The 23915-nt window shown below is 58.4% G+C and overlaps 1 protein-coding gene across 1 annotated transcript; it reads left to right on the top strand.

Moving 5' to 3' along the window:
- Positions 1-3322: 3322 nt before the first annotated feature.
- Positions 3323-8882, top strand: Klhdc7a (kelch domain containing 7A). Its single transcript, XM_015485637.2, is given in 2 exon segments — positions 3323-4632; positions 4635-8882. Coding segments are annotated over 2 exon segments (2193 nt in total). The 5' UTR covers positions 3323-3554; the 3' UTR covers positions 5750-8882.
- Positions 8883-23915: the final 15033 nt, after the last annotated feature.

The raw sequence follows: 23915 nt of genomic DNA, 5'->3' as shown, positions 1-23915 counted from the left end.
CACCCTGGCCTCACGTGACCAAGACAGGCCCAGCCTGCGGGCCGCCTCCCCCAAACCCTGCCACCGATGGCAGCGGGGACTCCTCTGCCCTCCCTCTCTGCCTTGGAGTTTCCTGGGGAGACACGGTGTACCCCCTCCTCTGGGAGCTCTGAGTGACAAACTCCTTCTCATCTGTGGCCTCAGGGCTGTGCTCCCTGAGGCCTGGACCGGAAGGCAGACCACAGGGTCCATGAATGAGGACAGCTGTTTTGCAAATGTCACTTCTGTCCCTAAACAGGGGATGGTCACGGGAAGTGCCACGCCAGGATTCAAATCAGGCCACCTGCCTCTTGCATTCAGCCTGTTCCCAGCCCCAAGTCGCTGTGCTCTGTCACGGAGGTCCTCCCCCGTCCCCTCTCTCGTCCCCTCTCTCTCTCGGGTCCCAGGTGGGTACAACGGCTCTTCCATGCTCCCCGAGCCAGCCCCCTCGGCAGGTCACACCCGTCTCCTTGCCTAGCATGTTCCTGCCCCGCTAGGCCACAGTCCCCACAGGCCCAGGGCTGTGACTGTCTCTTCAACCCTCCGGGTCACACTCCAGCAGGTGGCCTGATGCCAGGGAAGCACCTGGTGACCCATTGGAGACCTGTCCACCTGGCCTCCCCTCCTCCCCTCCTCAACACCAATGCGCAGCACTTCTTTCTAGAACTCTCCCCACTTCTATTCTGATAGTTCGCCTCATTAGCTTCTCCTCGGGGAGCCGGTGGCTTGATCATATCTCATGGGGACACCGTCTTCTGGACTTGGGCAGGGAGTCCCCTGGGGCTGGGCTGGGTCTTCTGACTCCAGAAGTCCCCCCACTTTCCCTCCTTCGCCCTGGGGCAGGTCTAGGACACCCAGGACCCAGGGACACAGGCTCCAGTGGAACCCTGGAGGGTGTGTGCTGGTGGCCCAGGGACAGAGCTCCGGGCAGTGGAGTCTGAGATGAGAAGTAGCTTTCACAGAGGCCGAGACGGAGCCCTCACGGTGGCATCTTTGAGGACAATGAGTGGCCAGGAGTCCATGCCTACACGTCTGCCCCCTCCAAGGGTACGAGAGCCCCAAAGCTGCCCCTACCCTGGAACACTCCCCCGCACTGGGGTCCCTCAGCAACCCTGAAAATCGTCTCTCGTCACTGGACAAAATTCATCTCTCTTTTTGTTGGTGCCAGGAGTTGAGCCCAGGGCTGGGGGCTCGGTGGCACGAGCTCCACCGCTGAGCTACCCCTGGCCCTGGACAGGCCATGTTTGTGGCCCTCAGGTCTCTTCCTTCCCTTCCCCGAGGAGGAGGCGGCGGGCGATGGGCTGTTCGGCCGGGGGGTCAGAGACCAAGTCTCTCTGCTCTCCACCGGCAAGAGAGACGCCGAGTCCCCCGGGCCTCCGAACCTCCCCTGGAAGATGAAGGCTTACCTGGTGGGGAGGTGGCCTAAGGTGGGCAGGGCCCCAGGACTCCCTTCCCGTGCTGGGTGCGGATCTGGGTGCGGTTGCTCACCTCAATGGGGTGGGGCGCAGAGACACACCCCGCTCGGCCCTCAGCACTGCGGAAAGGCCGACTTGGTCTCCCTCCTGGGCCACGGAGATCCACTAAGGCCATGGTTAACATCGAGGTTCCCCAGGACCACCCCAAATCCGCTGAGCCCAAACATCTGTGGACAAAGCTTGGAAATCTGCATTTCTAAGTAGCTCCCTCGGGGATACCTGTGCCCATCCCAGTGACAATTACAATTCTGTCACCCATGATGGAAAGAAAGGGATCCTGGGAGTCTCCTCTTGCCGGTCACCAAGGGGCTTTGGGAGAAGTGGCACCGGTCGGATGAATTTAGGTCTGTAAAACTGTGGAGTCTGCAAACAGGGATTGAGGTCCCCACTCACAAGCAAGTTGACGTGACACAGAGATCCACTTCTGCTGCCCAGAAACAAGGACACAGTGTCTCCCCAAAGAGGCCGCGAGCAGGAGAAGGACAGACACTGTGCCCCAGTGCACTTGGTGATGGCAGGGGTCAAGGTCGAACAGAACCTGGAACAGGAGACTCCATGAGGTGAAGACCGATTTGGGAGGAAGCCCCAGGAGACACCGTCTCGGCCGCCCTGGCCTGATCCGGAGCGGGAGGGTGTCCGCCAGCCCAGAGGTCAAAGGCAGCCTGCTGGCCGCGCGCAGGAGGTGAACCCAGGGGTGGCCCGCGGCCTGGCAGGAGGCGGTAAACATCCACCAAGGAATTAGGGTTTCCCCAGGGCCAGAGCCTCAGCCAAATTCCTCCTGGTCTCTCCCTGGCCACAGCCGGGCTTCCATTTTCATTTTTCAATCAGATGACAACAGTCAAAAAAGAGTGAACCCGTCACCCCCTCAACTCTCAGCTTTTCCAAACCAGGAGTGGCGGGCTGGGCGGGGCACGGTGGCCTGGCACCCTGGGCTGGTGGGGGGAGTCCTAGCTTGTTGATGCCACCTGCCCAGGTTCTGTAGACTGTGAGTCGGAGACCCCCTGCACTGGTGTTCGGAGACCCTTCAAGGACCTTGCTCAGAGTAAGAGCAGAGTGAGTTCTGCTTGGGGGTGGCAGCCGGTGTCGCAGGATAAGGAGCAAGAGGAGGGAGACCTGAACAGATGATATTTACTGGGCTTTCAATGACTGTCACCCCCTCTTGTCATTTTTCAGATAGGAAAATGGAGACACAGAGAGGCAAAGTCACTTGTCAGTAGTCACACAGCTGGTAAGTGGCAGAGCCAGGCAGTTTGGATCCAGGGTCCACAGTGTTAGTGACAGGGGACTGAGCAGGCGTTGGGGGTGCCAGTCTGTTTCAGACTCTCGCCATGGAAGTTGGAGGAGAGGGTGGCCCCACTCTAACTCTCCTCTCGGGGCACTGGTGGGATGTGCTGCTTCTTGGCAAGGCTGGTTTATCTTAAACTGGGCAGGCGGGGAAGGAGGGCAGAGGTGGTCGAGAGCTGGGTCAAGTGGCTTGGCTGCAGGCCCTGGGTCCAGCCTCCCCTGCCGTGTCCCCCACTTGACCAGGTGAATGCTGACCACACTATGGGGACAGGAGCCAACCAATGCCAGGCCTGCTGTGGCTGCACCTGCCACAGCCTCACCACACCCAGACCTTCCTGTGCCGCGGATTTGCAAACGAGAAAACAAAACACACACACACACACACACACCAGCCAACCCTGTGCGTTTCCTGGCATCGGGTGACTGGTTCAGAGCGTCCTCCCTCTTCACGTACCCACTGGGCACTGCTGGCATCCCCAGCTGCTGGCCGCAGAGCCGCCTTAGGTGGCTGACCTCAACTCAGCTCCTGGGCAGACCACCCCTCCCGACACCACCCCCAGGAAGCATCTAAGGAGGCCAGTCGCTGAGATCGGCCATCCCTGGCCCCGGTGGCCACTCTGCCAGCTCAAAGTCAACTTTGCTCCAACTCTCAGCTGGCCAGCCAGGGCCAGCCCAGGGCTCCCTCCCACTCGGCTCAGCGGGACCCAGAACCGTCCCTATTGGGCAATCATCAATCGGATTCCTGACATTCCTCTGCCCCAGGTCTGCCTGAGAAGCATGCTCCCCAGAGGGGCCGAGGCCCAGGACTGGCATTTGGACATGCAGCTGGCCGGCAAGGTGGTGCTGTCCGCGGCCGCGCTGCTCCTGGTGACCGCAGCCTACAGGCTGTACAAGTCCAGACCGGCCCCGGCCCCCCAGGGGAGTGCGGGGGCCAGGACCAAAGCCCGGGAGGAAGCAGAGGGCTCGGGGCAGCCTGCCGCACAGGGGGCTGCTCCAGGGTCCCTGCGAAAGCGCCGGAGGGCCAGCAAGGAGGCTGGCACGCCACTGGGCTGTAGCTGGGAGGATCCAGGAGGCCCCTGTGTCCTGGCCACCGGAGCCACTTCCAGAGACGGCCAGGCACCCAGGAAGGGTTCTGGAGAGGAGCCGGGCGGGCAGCGCCCGGACTTGGAGTTGGTGCCCGCTCCCGGCTGCGGCCAGGAAGCCGGAACAGCTGCTGGCGGTAAGCCTGGCCCTCCCCGCCGCCCCCGTGTAGGCAGTGAAGCCAAAAGCTCTGTAACTGGACTTGCTGTGGCAGTGGACGGTGACTGCGTGGGTGGTGAGCCAGCTCCGCGGCCGGATGGTGGGACCCCTGCACACCCGGGGTCCGGGAAGCTGGACCCCCCTCCCTGCTGGACATCTGCCCGAGAAGGCAGCGGTGACATGAGCCAGAGCCAGGCCTTGCCCCCCAGCACAGGGGTCAGCAGGGAAGAGACTGGGGCCCTCCAGGCCACCTCAGACCTGGGCCTGGCCTTGCAGCAGCCGGAGGGCGCCGGCCACGCGGCCTACACGTTCTCGTCCAGCGCCCGGGTGCGAGTGGAGGAGAACCTCATCGGGAAGGCGGAGGGGCCGGGCCCCCGGCTGAGGGGCAAGGTGTACGACTACTACGTCGAGGCCACCTCCCAGGCCGTCTCCAGGCTGGCCCCCAGGGCGCCAGGTCTGCCTCAGGCTCTGTCCCCTGAGCCGGTGCCAGGGCCCCTGGGAACAGGAACCGTGTCCGGAGGCGAGACTGGCGACACAGAGGGAGGCGCTAAGATGGCGGCCTCTCCCCAGCCTGTGCCGTCCCCCTCTGCACAAGGCTTCGGCAGGAAGGAGAGCCTNTGCAGCTTGTGGCCGGGACCAACTTCTTCCAGGTGCCGCTGGGCCCCGCCACGGCCCCGGACATCTGCCTGGATCTGGGCAACTGCTGCGAGGTGCTGGCCTGGGCCAAGAGGCAGCAGCTGGAGGCCCTGAAGGAGGCAGCCTACAGGGTGATGAGCGACAACTACCTCCAGGTGCTCCGCAGCCCCGACATCTACGGGCGCCTGAGCGGGGCCGAGCGGGAACTGATCCTCCAGCAGCGGCTCCAGGGCCACAAGTGTCTGGTGGTGGCCGACATGTGCCCGCAGGAAGGCTGTGGCCGCCTCTGTGGCTATGACGATGCCCGAGACACCTGGCACCCCCTGGCTCAGCTGCCCCCCGAGGCCGTGTCCTGGGGATGCGCCACCTGCACTCTCTTCAATTACCTCTTTGTGGTGTCCGGCTGCCAGGGATCTGGGCGCCAGCCCTCCAATCGCGTCTTCTGCTACAACCCGCTGACGGGGATCTGGAGTGAGGTGTGTCCCCTGAGCCAGGCCCGGCCGCACTGCCGCCTGGTGGCCCTGGACGGGCACTTGTACGCCATCGGGGGCGAGTGTCTGAACACCGTGGAGTGTTATGACCCCCGCCTGGACCGCTGGGCCTTCGCCCCTCCGCTCCCCAATGACACGTTCGCCCTGGCGCACACGGCCACCGTGTGTGGCGATGAGATCTTTGTCACGGGTGGCACCCTGCGCTACCTGCTGCTCCGCTTCTCGGCCCGGGAGCAGCGCTGGTGGTCCGGCCCCACGGGGGGCGGCAAGGACCGCACAGCCGAGATGGTGGCGGTCAGTGGCTTCCTGTATCGCTTCGACCTCAACCGCAGCCTGGGCATCGGCGTGTACCGCTGCAGCGCCAGCACCCGGCTCTGGTACGAGTGCGCCTCCTACCGGACGCCCTACCCGGACGCCTTCCAGTGCGCCGCGGTGGACGGCCGCATCTACTGCGTGGGGCGCCAGCGCATGCTCTGCTTCCTGGCCGACCACATCTCACCCAGGTTTGTGCCCAAGGAACTGCAGGGCTTCCCGTCCCCACGGGGCACCCTCCTGCCCACCGTCCTGGCCTTGCCCGTCCCTGGTATGCCTCAGACCAGGGTCTAGCAGCCCTGGACTGGGCTCTTCCTGCAAAACGGGGAGCGGAGCCCACCCCACCCATCCTCTGGGGCCATGTCTGGGGGACCCTGGGATTTGACCATGGAGGGGAAATCTAACCCCGTCTCCTACCCTGGCTGTGGATAAACGACAGCCGGTTCTGAGGCCAGAGGCAGCCATGTCTGTCTGGATGACAGCACTTTGATTCAAATCTGAATCCTCGGGGGGGCCCCCACCAAAGCTCAGGGGCACAACCTTATCACAACCGCAGTTCCGGGAGCCTGTGACCCCAAGAGCCTCTCGAGCTGGTCCCTCTGGGGATGGCTGACATTTGGGAAGTTCCCCTCCCTGAGTGTTGGTCCCTGGGTCCCACCTTTGTGGGTGGGAAGGACGGAGGGAGCTGGTTTGGACAGGACCAGGGAGGAAGCCGGCCCCGGGGCTCAGGTAGCTGCAGCTGGGGACCCGAGGACCTTTGCTCACCGTGAATTTCCCAAAGTCCACTTGACTTCTTGTTCCCTGGAATTCTGTGGATCGGGAGGAAGAGAAGCGTCCGTTTTGAAGAGCCACCGTCTTGCAGGGGTCTGCCAGGAGCAGGGCGGGGTCCTGAGAGGGAGGAACAGAGGTGACTGGATCGGAGCCGCCTTCCTCCTGGGCCCCTGCTCAGGCCCACGGCCCCCTGCCCACGGAGCTCATTGCCCAGGTCTCCAAGTCCTTCCCAGGGCCCGGCCCTCCTGCCTGGACGCTGGGGTAGCCGTTACCGGTCAGCACCGCAGGGACGTGAGCAATGGTGCATGATCTGCCCAGTCTGTGCCTTGCGGTCACCTCGGCCTCGTCAGATGGGAGGGGACAGTGAAGACACTGAGGCACACAGGGTTCCGTGGAGCCTCCAGAGACGGGGCCTCCTTTCCTGTCCTTCCATGAGTCCGGGAAGGGAGGAGACGGGTCCCTGGGAAGGAACCTGGGCTTCCAGAAAGGGAGAGGGACAGGTCCATTCTGTCACCACAGCCTAGTTCTGTCTCTGAGGGTGGCATAGGCTTGTATGGGGGAGCAGCGATGCTCTCGGTCACTGTCAGTAGCCAGGGAGCTGGGAGGAGCCAGGGCAGGGCCTGACGGGGGGAGGACAGGGGACGGCTTGGACCTCAGTGTCTGCAGAGTCCTTCCCCAATCCCGAGGGGTCCTGGCCGGAGCTTGCGTCTGTGGCAGCAGCTGGGGCAGAGCTGGGGGTCTTTCTGGAAGATGCAGAATTGGATCAAAGAATGAGGAGGAGGTTGGGGTGGAGGTGAGGGAGGTCCTGCTGGACACAAGGGGCCGCCCTCCCTAGCTGAGGCCTGGGCAGGTGAGGCAGTCTGTACCGTGGCTGGACCCACAAGACAAGGCTGTGTTCGTACTTGACCCTCCCTGGGCTCGGCGGGTGGGAAGGTGGCTTCAGTGACAAGCCTCAAGGGAGGCCCTGACTGGCCCGCGATAACAGGCTGGGAGGGTGTGCTTGGGGATGGACCCTGCGTGGGAGGGGGCAGTGGAGCCCACCCAGGCCAAGGCGGGCCTCTGGCGAGGAGCCGGCGGAGAGTCAGACACAGCGGGCTGCGTGAAGTCCCGGAGGGGCTGCAGGCCCAGGAGGAGCCAGGACCCCGCTGGGCAAACCCAGGGGGTGGGATGCACACCTACGGCAGGGACCAGGGAGCGGTCCCAGAAGAAGACAGCAACTCTGTCTTCATAGTGGGGAGCGCTGAGATGGGCAGGGCCCAGGTGACAGGCAGGACGTGGTCCCCAGCAGATCTCGCTAATCAGCCACCTCATCGTTTCCCAAAGAGCCCTTACGATGGCCTCAGAGCTGTCTCAGTGTAGTGTCCCAGCTGGCGGGCTGGTCTGGAGTTGGGTTCAGGGACAGAAGTGGTCAGGGGATCGCGGCAGAGGAAGGAAGACCAGGGAGCCTTGAATGACCACCTGGGGCCATGACCCCCCGGGACTCGTCCGTTCACTGGGAAATGAACACTGACCACGGGCCAGGCGCAGTTCTAGGACCGGTTCCTGCCCCCGGGGGCTCACCTGCTAGTGGAGAAAAACAGGTGATCGGACAAAGAAATCGCAGAAACCAGCAGAGAGCAGCCGAGCTGCGCAGGTGTCGGGGGGAAAATAGGGCAGGGCCAGGGGCCAGTGTCAGGGGACGGGGTCACTGTTTTAAATGGGGTGATCAGGCTCCTTCTGAGGTGGCATCTGAGCAGGGTTCTGAATGGAAATCCGGGAGACGCTGGGACCCGGGATGGGAAGGCCAGCTGGGCCACTAGCAGGGCTCTGCCACACCAGCTGGGGAGGACAGGGCCACTTCCACACGAGTGTCCCCTTAGTGCAGAGGAGAAGCAGGTGCCCAGCCATTGTGGGTCAGCTGTTGGGTCAGAGGAAAGAATTCAGGACACCGACTTCATACAGCAGATCCCGGCTCAGAAACAAGGAGAGAAACAGAGTCCCCACATCCGGGGAGCCAGCGGCAGGACTGCGGCTTTGTCACAGATGCCACACCCAGGTGCCAGCTGTCAGCCTGCTGAGGCCTCCTCCTGGCTCAGACTCCAGGATTTGTACCTGAACTTGCTTAATATCCGGGGCCTGTTGACCTTGTGCCCATAGCCTCGGGTGGCCTCTGTGTCACCTGGCTGCCACGGGTCATCTGTCTTGCTTTTCCAGTAAGAGCTTTCTTTCTTTTTTAGGAAAAGAAAATAATAAGATTTGGGGTGCCTTCCCCTTTAAGCCAGCCATACCCATTACGGAAAAAAAAAGTGGAAAATAGAGGAAAGTATACATATATAAAAAACCTCCCTGATTTTGCCAACCAAAGCGTCCCCTACTGTGGCGCGTCCCTCAGGCCCTTTTCTTCCGCGAGGGTTTTGTTTGGCTTGGGCTTTGCTGCGGAGCGATTATGCTGAGTGTACAATCCGGGGGCTTCCTTTCTCATGGAGCGTTTCAGAAGAAGCATTTCCCCCTGTTATTACAAACCTCAGTAAACACCATTTCACTGGTTGCCCGCTATTCCATGGAGTGAATGCGTCGCGGTTTATTTAAACATCCCCCTCCTGTTGGGCCTGTGGATTTTTTTTCCCTGTTGATTTTTTTTTCCATCATAAATAAAACATCCTTTGTTTTCTCCTTCCCTCTGGGGCCTCCATCAATATGTACAAGAAAGCCCAGTCCAGGTCCTGCCTGGAACAGCCGAGCGATGGAAGCACCTAGAAGCTGTAGCACTGGCCTGTGGCCAGGGCCGGACCCCTCTCTGGCTGTTGGACAGAGCTGCCCCTGGAAGTGCCCAGGTGGAAGGCCACGGCTGGCCGCAGGAGCCTGGCCAGGTTCCTTCCTGGCCCAGTGGGACCGGGCACCACCCCTGCTACAGCCACCCTCCTGGGCCTGGGGCTGGCCAGCTGCTGTGGTCACTTCACTAAGGCCCACAGGAAGCCCTTTACAGGTGGGACCTGAGGCTCAAGGACCTGAAGGGAGTTTCCCTCAGTGGCGAAATCCCCAAACCTTCGGTTTCTTTGAAAGTGTCTCTCCCACTCCGCGGGGTCCCCTTTCTCCACGGCCCTCTCCCGAGGCTTTGTATCCAAGGACTTAGGGTTAGCCCACCTCCTGGACTGTCCCCAACCCGCTCTCCGCCAACACCGATCGATCACCTTCCATTTCTGAACTCTGAACTCCAAGGAGACGTTCTTAATTTCCCTGGTCCTCAACACTTACATCTGTCACGTGGATCTGTCCCTCAAAGAGATGCTTCCAGAACTACCAGGTAAAGGAACAGTCAGCTCAGGGTCAGTCTCCCCACAACAACGGGTGGCTGCCCCGCGCCAGCTGGGGAGAGGGTCCTCTTGCCTCTCTCTCGAGGCCCTGGCCTCACAGGAGGCTGAGAATCAAGCCCCTCTTGTCTGAGGAGGTCGGGGGTTGCTCAGGATGGAAGCTGCTCATATTTCCGACCATCCAGGTTCAAAGCCATGAGGCCTGCGCCCTCTCCCGGGTGGCTAGCTCCCGGGGCCGACCTGCTGGGCTGGGCCTCTCCGAGCTCAAAGCGCGGAACGTTTCCCGGGGCGGGACCCAGCGCTGAGGGGCTTCTGAAGGCTCAGCCCCTTGGGAAACCTTGAGAAGGTGCCGGGCTCTGGGGGGCTGGGAGCGTCTGGCAGACAGACAGGGCACCCAGCACCCCACCTTTGTTATCTTCCCCTAGAAGGGTGGCCCCGGTCCCCCTCAGAGTCCCCTGAAGCTGTGGCTCCACTGGCAGCGGCCCCAGGCAGGTGCGAGGCTGCGGAGGCAGGAGGGAGATGGACCGGGAGGGAAGGGGTGCCTTCAGGGACCGGGGAGCAGAAGAAAGGCACCCCAAGGGGACTCTGCAACAGCTCCCAGCGAGGGTTGTCAACGGGATGCAGGTCAAAATAGAACCAAAACGAAAAAGCTGATCAGTCCCAGGGGCCCTTTGTGTTCGAGGAGGAGGAGGAGGCGGAGACATGGATTTCACACCCAGAATAACAACAGTGTCCCCAGCATCCGGCTCAGAGACCTGCTGTGTCACCCCGGCCCTGGCTGGTGAGGCTCCGCTCACGGCATGGAGGAGAGACACACGCAGGACCCACACAAGTTCAAAGGGACTGTGTTTATTTAAATGATTATTAGTAACATGACACTTGCCTTTTTATTACTAAAAAACTGGGAGAAATATCATCATCATCATCAATACATTTATCGAACATTCAAAGCTAATAGGCTTTTCTATCGTCCCATTTTTTTCAAACTGATTTTATTGTATTATTCATTAAGAGATGGGGTCTGGCTATGTTGCGCAGCTTGGCCCCAGACTCCTGGGCTCAGGAGATCCTCCTGCCTCAGCCTCCTGAGCAGCTGGGGCTAGAGGCAGGTGCCACCACACCTGGATTCTATTGTTTTCTTTTCTCCTCAAAACAAAAGGTTGATTGCAGAGCAGGTCAAAGTCTCCCCTTCGCATCCGTGTGTCCACTCCTGAAATCTGGTCACGGGACTTGATTCGGCCATCAAGTTACACGCGGGAAGATCCCAGAGGCTTGGAAATCTCTTGAGCACAAAGTTTGCTCTCCTGGGACTCCTAGACACTGTCCCCTGGGAACAAGCCCAGACGAGTCTCTGGACCATGACAGACACGTGGCCCAGTTAGCCCAGTCAATAGCCAGCCAAACTCCTGACCAGCGAGCAGGCACCCAGCACCTGCTGATCACAGCTGCCCCAGGAACCCAGCTGGGGACAGCAGGCTGGGCCCTGCTCTGAGTTACTCCACATTGTCCAGGGCAGTGGCTTTCAGGCTGTGCTGAGCCCTGGGTCACTCCGTGTGATCAGGCAGCCCTGGGTCCTCAGCTTCTCCATCTTGAGCACAAGGGCTCAGGCAGGACGCGTGGTGACTCGTCCGGGCAAGTAGACAGCCACCAGATGTCGGGTGCACAGGACTCATGGAAAAGAATCACCCCCGGGTGCACGGCACGATCACAGCACAGACTGATAAATAAATCATGCTAATAAAATGGCCACCTGTGAATTTATTGAATTAAATCAGAGGCACACAGATGCATGAACGTATCAGGGGAAAACAGGCCCTAGGGTTTATCAGACACACCAGACGCTGAGCCACGTCGCTCCCTCACCCGAGGCCCCCGAGAGGACACCTACCACCATGGTACAGCAGCACACGCCGACCTGCATCTTGTCGGGCCACCTGGTGAACAGAGGCCCACTCTGACCGCCCGTAGGGGCCCTCTTTCACCTGCATCAGCCCTTGGCCTTTGCTTTCAGTTCTGCCTCTAACCCTGTGGGCTGTGGTCACCCTTTATCAGCTACTCCACCGCCTACGTGTCATGGTGATGCGTGACTCGAATGCTCGGTCAGTGATTGACACGAGATTAGAATACAAGCCCTTAGACGGCTCGGCTCACGGCTACCAAGTGAACCACGGGTACTCGGTGAATTAGAGCCAATAAAATGGATGTTCGTGTGCATTGGTTGTTATTCAATAAATGCTGGCCTTGTGGGAAGACTCAGAGGTGTGGCTCTGCTGGCTCCGACACGACCGTGATCGTCAGGAAAACCCCCTGTCCAAGCCCAACCCAAGGGCCAGCGCACAGGTGCGTGACAGGAACAGAGGGCTGTGGCTTTAGACCACAAAACCTGGGGCTGACTCCCAGCCCAGCCATGGGTACGTGGCACCACAGTCCTGTGAGGTAGCAGAGTGCCACCATTTTGTAGTTGGCAGACACTGGAGTTCAAGAAAGTGGAGCCGTTTTCCCAGGGTTACGAGGCCAACCCGACTCCTGGGTTCCTCGGTCAGCCGTGTGTCCTGCTGTGTTCTGTCCAGGACCAGAGCCTGGCCCTGGGGCTTGCCATTCAGCCTCATCCCTCCCAGAAGGGCTGGCACTTCCCCAGGACACAGGAGCCATCATGCACAGGGGACAGCCCTGAGCCAGCTCAGAGGATCTTACAAAGATCAACAGATCAACTCCTTAAAAAATAGTCTCTGGTGTCTACCGACTGGCAGGCGCTGTCGCAGACTCTACGTGTAGAAATTCACTTAATTCTTAGAACAAGCCCACGTGGACACGACTGTTTCACAGACGAGGAAGCTCGGGCACAGAGAGTTGAAGTAACCTGCCCGAGGTTGCACAGTGGGTGAGCGATGCAGCCCGCCGGGCTCCAGGGAGGCACCACAGCGTCAGGGGAGATGCAGCAGCTCCAAGGACCAGCCGAGGACAAGGACAGGGGCGGGGTCTGCTTCCTCTCCCCCAGCCCTGGAATGTCCCAGGCCATGCAGGCCCCGCATAAGAAGGCCTGAGCTCTGCTGCCCTCTGGGTCTAGTTCCTCTTGGTGTCTCACCGTTAGGTAGAGGCTCTGACGGAGGGCAGGAGCTCCGTGACAGTTTATTGAAAGACAGTATAAAGGTGACAAGTGTCACCCAGGAGACTGCCTGGCTTCCAGGCTGCCCAGGCCCCTCCTGGTCTTCAGGGGCCAAAAGCCCTGCTGGTGGTTTTGGGGTGCCCTGGAGTATCCGGGCATGGGTCTGGACCTGGGAGGTGAGGGCTGAGACCCCAAATCCTGAGGTCACTCGCCACAAGCAACAGCCCTTGTCATGGTGGCGCATGACACTTAGTTGGCATGGAGATTCCGAATCTGCCATCGTCCCATCTCACAGAGGAGAGCTGTCCCAGCTGTCAATACCGTCCCTCAGCGCCTTGAAAGCTGGCCTCTCGGAGGTCCCTTCAGGGTCCCTCCCTCCTCGGGGTGCCCCTCGCGTGGTCCACGTGACTCCTCACTTCTGACACACAGTCTTTGTCACTAGTCTGCTGTCCCCTGAGCTGGACGGGGCAGTGATGGTCTTGAGCACCTCTGTCTTCAGTGCCCGGCGCTGTGCGGCGCAGAGGAAGCCACAGCACAGCTGCACCTTGTTTGCATATGGTGACGGGCGGGTGCTGGGTGCTGTCCCCGGCCCTGCCACCCTGGCCAGCCGGGCTGCTTTCCTGTCTGCAGCAGAGACGGTTCACCCCCCTTCCTGCCCTCAAGCTCCGCCTGCCACCAGCACACAATGGTGGTGCACAATGTCAGGGTGGCAGCTTCCGGAGCAGCCGCCCAGTGCTGAGCACACCTGCCCTGCGCCAACCACGGGCACCTGCACCCGGCCCAGGAGCCTCCCGGCTGCTGAAAGCCGCTCTGCCCATGCGCGGGAAAGCCGCACGGCTTGGGGATTTGGCGCCCCCTGGAGGATGCTCAGCCGAGGTCTGGAGGGGGCTGGTGTCTGAATTCCCAGCACCTTCCAGCTGTAAGAGGGTCCTGAGGCTCTGGCTGTGCACCAGTTCCCAGGCTTCCCAATAGGACGAGCCTCAGGAGTCCTTGGCTCAACAGTGTGATAAAATCCCTTTGATAAGCTGGGCACGGTGGCGCACACCTCTAATCCCAGCGGCTTGGGAGGCTGAGGCAGGAGGTTTGCAAGTTCAAAGCCAGCCTTAGCAACTTAGCGAGGTCCTGAGCAACTTAGGAAGACCCTGTCTCAAAATAAAATATAAAAATGTTGGGCTGGGGATGTGGCTCAAGCGGTAGCGTGCTCGCCTGGCATGCATGTGGCCTGGGTTCGATCCTCAGCACCACATACAAACAAAGATGTTGTGTCCGCTGAAAACTAAAAAATAGATATAAAAAAAATCTCTCTCTCTCTCTCTCTTAAAAATATATAAAAATGTTTAGGGATATGGCTCAGTGGTTTAGGGATGTGGCTCAGTTCAATCCCTAGGACCCCCCAAAAATACCTTTGATAATGTCTCAACAGATATCCCTGCCAATGCCCACCTGCTCCCTGTCCCTGCACAAGACCACAGACAGGTACACTCTCTTTCCCCAAGCAATTCCCTCTTGCCTTCTTCACCACCACCAGTGACAGCCCTGCTCTGGCACCAGCCCTGTCCCCTAACTCCTGAATGGTTCCAAGCAGCATCTGGTAGGTTGCCCTGCCGTCCATCTGTCTGCTCCACTGTCTAGTTGTGCCAGGGTGGTGGGCAAGGTTGCCCAGAGACCAGAGAAAATGCCCAGCGACAGCGTAGAGGTCATTAGGCTGATTTGAGAAACCCTTATGGGGACGGTCCAGGGGCCCCAGGCTGGCAGCTCCCTGGTGCCCACCCTGCTCCCCCAACCACAGCGCTTCTTCCTCCTGGTTTTTGGGCCAGTGGTGGCCGCTGGTGAGTGACACAGATCCTTTCCACCGTGCCCTCAGTCTGCACCTCTTGCCATCCAGAGAGGGGTTAATATGCCAGGCTCCCTCCGAAGCAGTGGCACCATCGGCGTTAGCCGGCTTGATTTGCAGGAACAGCACCCCAAGGGGCAGTGCCAGGCTCATGTGCAGACAGCCACTTGCTGCAGGTCACACGGGCTGCCCCTCATTCCCCGGAGAGAAAGCCAGTGTCCCTGCGATAGTGTGCAGCTGGTCATCCTGGCCTGGGGGGCTCTCAAGGGTCCCTTCACTCATTTAGGATTTGGGGGACAAGAGGGGACATTCAGGGACATGGTGTCCTTCTGCCCCCTTTGCTTTAGGAATGACACACCTCTTTTACAAGGTTGCTTTGATGTCACTGGTCGGATAGGACAATAAGCAAACACCACAAGCACCAAACACACCATAGAAGGAAAACACCACAGGCACACGCACACACGCGCACACACGTGCGCGAATACATGCATACACATATACGCACACACACTCACATGCACACACGCACACACAAGCACACACAGAGGCCAGCTCTGCCTGGCTGGAGCATTTCTCCTACAGTCACGTTTACCTGGTGGCATCCCAGCGTCCCTGCCTTACAGACAACCCTGGCCTCAATTTGAATCACAATAAGTTGAGTGATTTCTTTAAAAAACAAAACAAAACAATCTAATATGAGGCACCCACCACCTCCTGGAGCCAGTACTCAGGGGACCTTACCTGCCTGCAGTTAAGGCTTCGTCTTTGTCTGTGGACACTGTGTCACTTCCTGAGTCACAGTGGGTGGGCAGTGGGAAGGCAGAGCCGGGTCTCACCAGCTCAAGGAAGCCCAGGCGATGTCTCAGAGCTGGCTGCCAGGGGAAAAAAAAAATTGTTGTGAAATACACACAACCCAAAATTGGCCACTGCAACAAAATGTACGATTAAAATGTACGATTCAGGGGCACTAAATGCGTCTGCAATGCACGTCTACTTGTGTTTTATCTGATTACAAAGACCCATGAGCACCCACCGGAGACGATGTAATTGGAAAATCACAGAGAAGCGCGAGGAGACGGCGGGCCCACTCCCGCCCGGCTGTGCCCTGTTCTGTTTTGACTTCTTCATTCCCACATTCTCATTACCCACAATTTTAAAAATAAAAAAAAAAATTGTGGTCTTCCTCTCCACATGCTTTTTCCCCTCTTGGAATATTGTGACTACTTTTGTGTGGTAAGTTAAAAAAAAAAGAAGGCATATCACCGAGTCTCTTTTTACGGTGGTAAAATGTGCACAGTATAAAATTCACCGTCTTAAACATTTGCAGGCTTGCAGTTGGGTGGCGCCCAGTACCTGCACTTCCTGGGGCCACCAGCCCACTGTCTGTCCCCCGAGCTTTTCCGTCTTCCCAAATGGAAGGTCTGCACCCACTAAACCCGGCTCCCCCTGCCCTCTCCACCCGCCCCACCCCTTGTGTTGTCTTTAACTCTGGAAAACCACCTTCCCACGGGTGTGGGCACCCTCTGCTCCGCCAGCACAGATAGTTGGGAATGTGCCGTAAGCACAAAGACAGATGGTTTCATTCATTCTGGAAGGTTCCACAAACTACACAGCACCCAGCTCAGTGGTGTGCTTTGAGCAAGAAAATCTGATGATGAGCTTCTTCCTCAAAGTCCCCAATATTTCCTCTTGGTCGCCCCTGGGCAAGATGAAGGGGGGACGGCTCTCTGTTCTCCGCATCTTTCCTCCATTCTCCTGCTAAGTTAATTATTTTTGGTGCTTTGACAAAAATATAGTTTGGGAACAGCGCAGGTGACGCTGTGTCGTGGGTCCTAATTATGCCTTCAGAAGCATTTACGGGGACGTGGGACAGAGTAGCTGTAATTCCATATAATAGTCTCTTCCAGGGTGTGTGACATGGGGACAGGGACGGTATTTATAGAGCGTGGCGCTGCAGCTACAGAGGACGAGCAGGACCAGGGTGGGAGAGCGCGGCGGACCCCGGGGTACGTCCCTTCCAGGAGGCTGCAAGACTCAACAGACACAGCCCCACTCCCTTCCTCGGGTGCTTATTAAATGGGCGCTCTCTGCGAGGCGCTAAGGTGACAGTGTGAGCCACTGGGCACACGCAGCCAGGAGCTCCAAGGAATAAACAGGTGAACAACTACATAAAATAGTGACAGATCGGCATAAATTCAGTGCGGGAAATAAATGTCAGGCTGTGATGGAGAGTGACAGCAGAGACACATCTGAGATAGTTCTCGGGGTGGCTTCTCCTAACAGGTGGCATTTAAGCTGGAAGAGAAAGATGAGAGGACTTGGCTGGAGGAGGGGGGGTGGGGAGGGAGGCCAGGAGAGTGGGGAGCAGGAGCAAGAGGAGGAGCAATCTGGGGGACGGGACCGGAGCAGAGCCCTTGTGTCCTGTCCCGGGGGGGACAGGGGGACCTGAGAGGTGCCGGGTGGGTGAGGCCAGCCTCTGCAGCGTGGAGCAGCCAGGGGAGCCTGGAGCCTCACTCCCAGCCGGCTGGGAAGCCTCCAGAGGGCTCCGTTCCTTTTGCACTTCCACAGTCTTTCCGTTTTAGGTACTTGCTGAAGCACAGAAAACTTCCCCGGTTGTCGGGAGTCCTCCCTACCACGCCCCTGTCCCCGCTGTGCACAAGTCCCACTCCTGTGATTCACTTGTCACCACTGAGAAACCGACACGGACACCGTCTCCTTAACCAGAGTCTGTGCCCCTGGGCAGCTGCGGGAGCTGGCCGGGTGCTGGCAGAGTGCCCCGGTGATGGGTTTCCCAGCTGGGGTGATGGGCTTGGGAAGAAGACCACAGAGGCAAAGGCCAAGGGTCCCTGCCACTAGCAAGGCTGATCACCGCGGATGTCCACTGACTGTCCTGTCTCTTTCCTCTAGAAGGAGATCACTGGGCACAGCCCGATCTGGGAATTCAGCTCCACCTGGTTGTCAGGGGAGAGGGTCTCCATAAGTTATCTGGGGTTCTTCTGTATGGAAGGTCAGGCTGTCCTCACCCACTCACTCAGTCTTCCGTGGGTATCAGTGTGAACTCGGGACACTGACTTTCTACTCGGGGTTAAATTCTAATACTCTAACTATTTGATCCATTCTCCTTGCTTTTAGGAGCCCTTTCATCCTCTTCTGTGTCTTTGTATCATCCATTTTCTGTCACTATAACAAAATACCTGAAGCCAGGCTCTTATAAAGAAAAGAGGTTTATTTAGCTCACAGTCTCACAGGTGTCAGGGCGTGTGCAGCATCTGTTCGGCAGGGGAAGGCCTCATGGTGGGTGGCACCCAGTGGCAGGAGCCAGTGTGAAAGAGATCACAGGGTGAGACAGGAAGCCTGGAGCACCCGGGAAGGGCCCGGCCTGCTCTTCTGTAACTTCTGGAACCAAGTCACTCGGGTCCCGGGCAGTGCCCCCAGGACCTAATCCCCTTCCACCAGGCTCCTGTCTTAAAGTCCCACCACCTCTCGTGCTGCCATTTTGAGGACCAAGCTTCCAAGAAACCACACCCAAGCCGTGGCAGGCCCTGGAACATGCCCCGTCCTCCTGCTCCCTACCCTCTGCCCTGCAGATGCTGGACGACAGACGTCCTGCCCAGTTCCAGGCTCCGTCTCCTCTCCAAGGAGCCCTGCTTCCCTTGACCCGAGGCGAGAGTGATTTAGAAACAATCACTGGGCTGGTTCCGGGTTCTTAAGTGCCAGGGTGGCCTTGTCTGGCCACTTTGAAAATTGTCCTTCTGGCTGCTGTGGACAAAGTGTATTGGTGGGTGGCCCGAGAGGAGTACCAGTTAGGAGGATACGGTGACCTGGGCGACTTCACAAGCACACAGGGGCAGCTGGAGTGGGTCGGGGGATTGCTGCTGTGCCCACTCTCCTCGGCCCTGCCCTCCCTGCCTCTACTGGGGACCTTCCAACGCGTTCCCTAACCCCCCCCCCCATGCAGCTCAGTGGCTCTCACCTTTGACCTCTGCGAGGGTCCTGGGGAACAGAGCCTGGGTGGGGCTCCTCTCCCCTCCCCTAATCCACACACAGAGCCTGGCACCTGCCCCACCCCAGGAAATGCTCCCTGAGCTGAATCCGCTGTTGGGGGGACAGAGAAGCTGTCGGCGGGCGGTGGATGGAGCCCCATGGACAGGGCCCGGGAGGCGGGGCGCCTCGGTAAACCCACTTTAGAAAATAAACTGTTGGCAGGTTCTCTCTGCACGTTCATTTGCATGGAAACAATTGTGTGCTAATTAAAACTGAGTCTTATCTGCTCGTTAAAGCAAGCCCAGCAGGCCCTCCGATTGGCAACACTGCCCGGCAAGACTCTGGAGGCTCTCTGGTAGCCGAGGAGGAGCCAGGAGCCGCGTCATCTGCAGGCCAACGTCTCCCAACTCAGGTGACTCCCGCGTTTGGCGGGCCTGGGTTCTGGGTTGGCAAGCGCCCACCTGTCAGCCCATCTCCTCGCGGCTCACATGAGCGGGGATTTCTAACCCTCCCCCCAGCCTGGCCTGGCTAGGGTTTGCCTGGCTCCAATCGCGAGTCTGTGGCTCAAATTAATAGTACAAACAGGATCTCAGAAGGGACCGTTTAACCTACTTAAGATAGCGCACTGCTCTGCACAAGTAGGGCCATTGGCACACAGTGAAGGAGCTCAGTGTGATCAGCCTGGTTTCCACCATGGAGGGGGATCGATCGGCAGGACCGGCGCCGGGCCACACTTTGCCAATGGGTAGTTTGTATCACCACATGTTCATGAAAGGAGTAATGCAGCAATTTACGGAAAGCAATCCCCTATATTCCGATTTCCAAGTAATTCTGGGTAATTCTCACTAGGCCTTCGTTCCAGCATCCCTGAAATGGGGTTACAGTTATCTCACGGGGCCGTTGTGAGGAGTTAATGAGTAGGTTTATATCCCTAATGGGAGCTGGATTCACTCTGGCCTCCCCCCAAATCTGGGTAAATGAAGAGACAGACTCTGAGCTCAGCTGCTAAAGGGGACCGGGAGGCATCAATTCAGCCGCCACAGTATTCACGGGTCGAGAACAGCATCCGCCTGCCATCTGGGCTTTGCTACCAACTAGCCGGGTGACTTGGGGTCAGACTCCTCTCAGTTCCAAATGTCTCCTTCTCTCCCATGTGCTGGGAGAACAAGCTTGTGATTTTAACCTTTCCTTTTTTTTTTTTTCCCTAAAGTTGAATATGTTTATATGCTTCTATTCTGTTGGGGCAGAAAAACTTTCTTCTACCCTCTTAGGTTCAGTGCTTGAGAGCCTGCAAATTAAAGGAACAAAAGATAGATTGGCAAGAGAAGAGATACACCGTCTGCTAACATTTCCACGCCCAGGAGTTCACAGAAAAGAAGCGAAACTCAAGAGGGAGTTGGGCTGCGGCCTTGTGTGCCTTTGAATAAAGGAAAGAGAGCTGGCTTCAGGAGATAAAAAACACAAGGAAATGTGGAGAGCCGGATGCGCCCTGCTCGGAGTCACTCCACGCTGGGCACGCAGCGGTTCTCAGCTGTGCTGAGCCCTGGGTCACTCCATGCGACCGAGCAGCAGTTTGTCCAGAGCTACTCCATCTTGAGAGCAAAGCACTAAGGAAGGACGCTGGTAACTTGTCTGGATAAACAAACACCCACCAGATGCTGGGTATACAGGACTCATTGAAAAGAACTGCCCCCCTGTGTACAGCACAGTCCTAAGATATGAACCGTTCATAAGTTAATTGAGCCAATAAAGAGTGGCCACCTATGGATTTGTTGAATTAAGTCAGAGGCACGCAGATGCGTGAGCCTATCAAACCCCTGTCACCAGGCCCCAAGGGCTTCTCAGACACACCAGGCCACCAATGGACGCAGCCCCCTCACCAGAGCCCCCAGGACAGAGGGACGGCGCACACCGACCCCCATATAAGGGATCACAAAGTGCACAGGGGACTAGCAGGACTCGGTCCTGGGCTACAAGCCAGCTGTGTTGCCCTGTTGACCTGGCCCTCCCCAAACTGCCTCTGTGCAGAGCCTGGCCTCGAGCCAGTCCTGAGCCCTGGGCAGCCCTGCGCCCTGAGCAAGGCCGTCTGCTGGCTCCTGAGGCCCGAGCACCTGCCGTGACCCGGCACTTCCATCTGCCCTCAGCCTCTGCGCTCCCAGGGCTTGAGGGCCCGTGGCCTTAACCCTGCGTACATAGTGGCACAAAGTGTGACACGTGACTCCAGCTGTTCAGGCCTCGTGAACGGAGACAGGAACGGAGTACAGGGACCCGGTGTGGCTCGCTGCTGATGGCATCTTGGTGACGAGGGTTGATGGAGGTGATGACGCTCGTCCGCTGACCGTTACTCGATGAATTCTGACATTGCGGGAAGACACCGGCTGTCTGGTCCGTTAATGGCATGACCGGCTCAGCACGGGGAGTAACGGGTGACAGGGAGGCCTGTTTGTGTGGACTCGGCTCAGTGTCCACTCCCGTCTCTCCCGGGCACAGGGAAGGTGGGGACCCCTTCCTCAAGGGGAAACATAGGTCCTGTTTTTCATCCCATAAGGGCAGGTCCGATGGCTCCGTCCGCATTTGTTGATTCTCAGTGGCCTTTGGTTCAAAATGATGCCACCCAGAGCTGGCACATTTGGGGACAGCACATTCTGCTCCCAGGGATTCTGAGTGAGACCACAGCAGGGTGGCCAGCGTGTGATGACAGGAGGGTCCAGCCCAGGAGCCGTCGGGATGAGCTTCTCCTCTCCCTCTGGATGGGACCTGGAAGCCACGCCCCAGAACTCTGGGAACCCCCTGGAAGACCCTCCGCTCCTCATTCATCCCACAAATCCCCGCTGAGCACCCGGCACTGACCAGGGGCCTTTATAGGCCAAGGGATTAATAAAGAGGATGATTCGGGGTAGAGAGGCAGGAGGAGGCGTCTCCAGAGGAGGTCCAAGGAGTTCCCGGGAGAAGGGGGGACTCCACGCAGGACCAAGGGGTTCCTGGACCGCAGCACGTGCCCGTCCGAAGCAGAGACAGAGTTCATTTGGGGAAGGAGGGACACATTCACAGGAGGGCACAGGCCATCTTGAAGTGAAAGGTGCCATTCTGGGGTCCCCAGCTCCTCTGTGAGAGGAGCCTTGGCGAGGCTGGGTACGATGACACCAGTCCAGCGATTTCTGGTGGCCTGGTCAGTCTCAGGTCCTCGGCCGACGTGGTCTTCATCATCTGATCTGTAGAAAGCACTGGAAGGTCCGTAAATTACAGTTTCCTCGAGAGATCACGGCTCTTCTTGCTTTATCTACTTATTAGGGGCTTCATAAATAGTGCACAGGAGAGGACAGGATTCCAGGAATTTGGGATAAGGGCAGGTCAGATGGCTCCATCCGCATTTGTTGATTCTCAGGCCTAGAAGAGAGGGGGCAGCCGACCTGGAACTTGGGAATTAAAACCACTTTTTTCTTGTTCCTTCTCATCTTCTTTTTACCTATTTCTCATTCTTTCTGTTGGATCTTGATACAATAAAGAGGATCTTTGTTGGGTTCCCAGGAAGCATTTAGGTTGACGTAGTTGATGGGGAAGGAGGTCCCAAGGAGGCGGGGAGTGAGAGCAGGAGGGTGAGGGGCTCTGGGGCTCTACACGGCCACATGGTCAGCCCAGCTGGGGGCCAGACAGGGCACCCTGGCCATTGTGAGGGGTGCGCCTGGGTGGGGGGGAGGCAGGAAGCCCCTGGCCCTTCTGCTGCTGCACATGGGCCTTGAAGAGAGCCTCCCGGCAGAGTGAGAGGCGCTGGGGTCAAGGCCAGGCCCGAGGGTGTGGGCAGAGGGGCCTCAGCACCCTGCAGGGAGGGGGGGCCTGGCCAGCTGCAGGGGCTCCTCTCAGCTGGAATCCGACCCTCTGACCTGGAGGAGAGGCAGAGCTACAGGGTCATGGCCATTTTCTTTTTCTTTCCAAGTGGTTTCCAGTTCCCGGGGGAGTCGCCACAGACAGCTCCCCACCCCCCCAACCCCAGATGCTTTCTCCGTCTTTGTCTTTCCGGGAGGGCACAGTGGCCACAGGGCGCAGCCCACCCCCAAACTCTTCCGTATTCTCCAGTTTATTTGTTCCCTGCAAATAAAGACACCCTCCCGCAGAACCCCAGCATGACATGGAAATCAGGACATCCACGCTGCTCCATGACAACCCGCCCCACGTCTCCACAACGTCCGACGTCAGCATGGCCCGCTGTCCCTGTCACTGCGGGTCCGATGGCCTCTTGGGAGCTCTGACTCCTGTGACCTTGACACCTCCAATGACTTCCAGCTGCTTTACAGAGCGCCCTGCGCCTGGGGTTTGGGCGAGATTCTCAGAAATGAGACGCGAGTCCCCACGAGGGTGTGGAGGTGTCACCCGATCGGGCTGAGCTCTGCTGGGACCTGTCCGTCACTCTTGATGAGGGTCCTGGGTGCAGGCGCATTTCTGCAGGCAAAGTCTCCTGACCTGTCATCCCTTCTGATTGCCCGGCTGGGTTTCTAGCAGGAGACTGTCCCCTTCTCCCAGGTGCTGACTGTGTACACCAACACGGACTCAGGATTCTGCCTCCATCCGATGGATTATAATCGGCTCTGGTATGATTTATTTTGATGCTCACGTCATTCCAGATCTGGCCTATGGCAGCCCCTCTGAGCTGGGTTCTGGGTTCTCTGTGACCTTATCTCATCAGACTTTGAGCATGTCCTTATTTTCTAGAGAGGAAAAAAATTTTATTCCCCGCTTATCTTGCCCTTCCTCTGTCCCAGCTTTGAAATCAGCCATTTCCCCAAGGAGCCCTGGTTCCTCTTAGTGGAGATTGGTGTTTAGAAGCCCAGATCTGCATGTTAAGGGTGCTCGTTGCTATGGGGCAGTGGTGCCCCCGTGCCCTCTCAGTGCCACAGACATCTACTTCCATATTTCTTTCCTTATCTATCTGCTCACAGTCACCCCCAGGTATCATGGGGGATAGGTTCCAGGACTCCCCATGGACACCCAAAGCCACCAATACTCACTTCCCTTAGCTAACATGGTACGGGGTCTGCACATAACCTTCACCCCTCTCCCCAGGAGGGGGAAGCCACATCAGATGCAGTCAAGATGAGGTCTAGCCGCAGCCCGACCCCACAGGGTGTTCTGATGCCTCTTCTCGTCCCAGCTCATCATGGGGATGGGGGCGATGGGGGCGGGGGGGACCTCTGCACAAGGTGTCCCAGTCAGCAAAGGCAAATTTCCCAAGAAGGTGACTTACTATTTGGGCCATTCACAGAAGCAGCAGAGGACCTAGGAGCCAGAGACCTAATCATCAAAAGGATCCAGGGGACCTGGGTGTGGCACCTCTGCTGCCCAGCTACTTTCTTAACAGGGGTGACGGCCAGCGTCTCATTGGGGGGTTCTTCTTCCTGCAGAGGAGGGTGTAAGCCACCTGGAAACTTCAAGTCTCAAATAATTAGTGAAGAACAAAACGCAAAGAGTCAGAAATAT

This window comes from Marmota marmota, unplaced genomic scaffold, assembly GCF_001458135.2.
Source record: "Marmota marmota marmota unplaced genomic scaffold, marMar, whole genome shotgun sequence".
Lineage (NCBI taxonomy): Eukaryota > Metazoa > Chordata > Mammalia > Rodentia > Sciuridae > Marmota > Marmota marmota.
The sequence above is the reverse complement of the archived record's forward strand: the minus strand, read 5'-3'. Positions and strand labels throughout refer to the sequence as shown.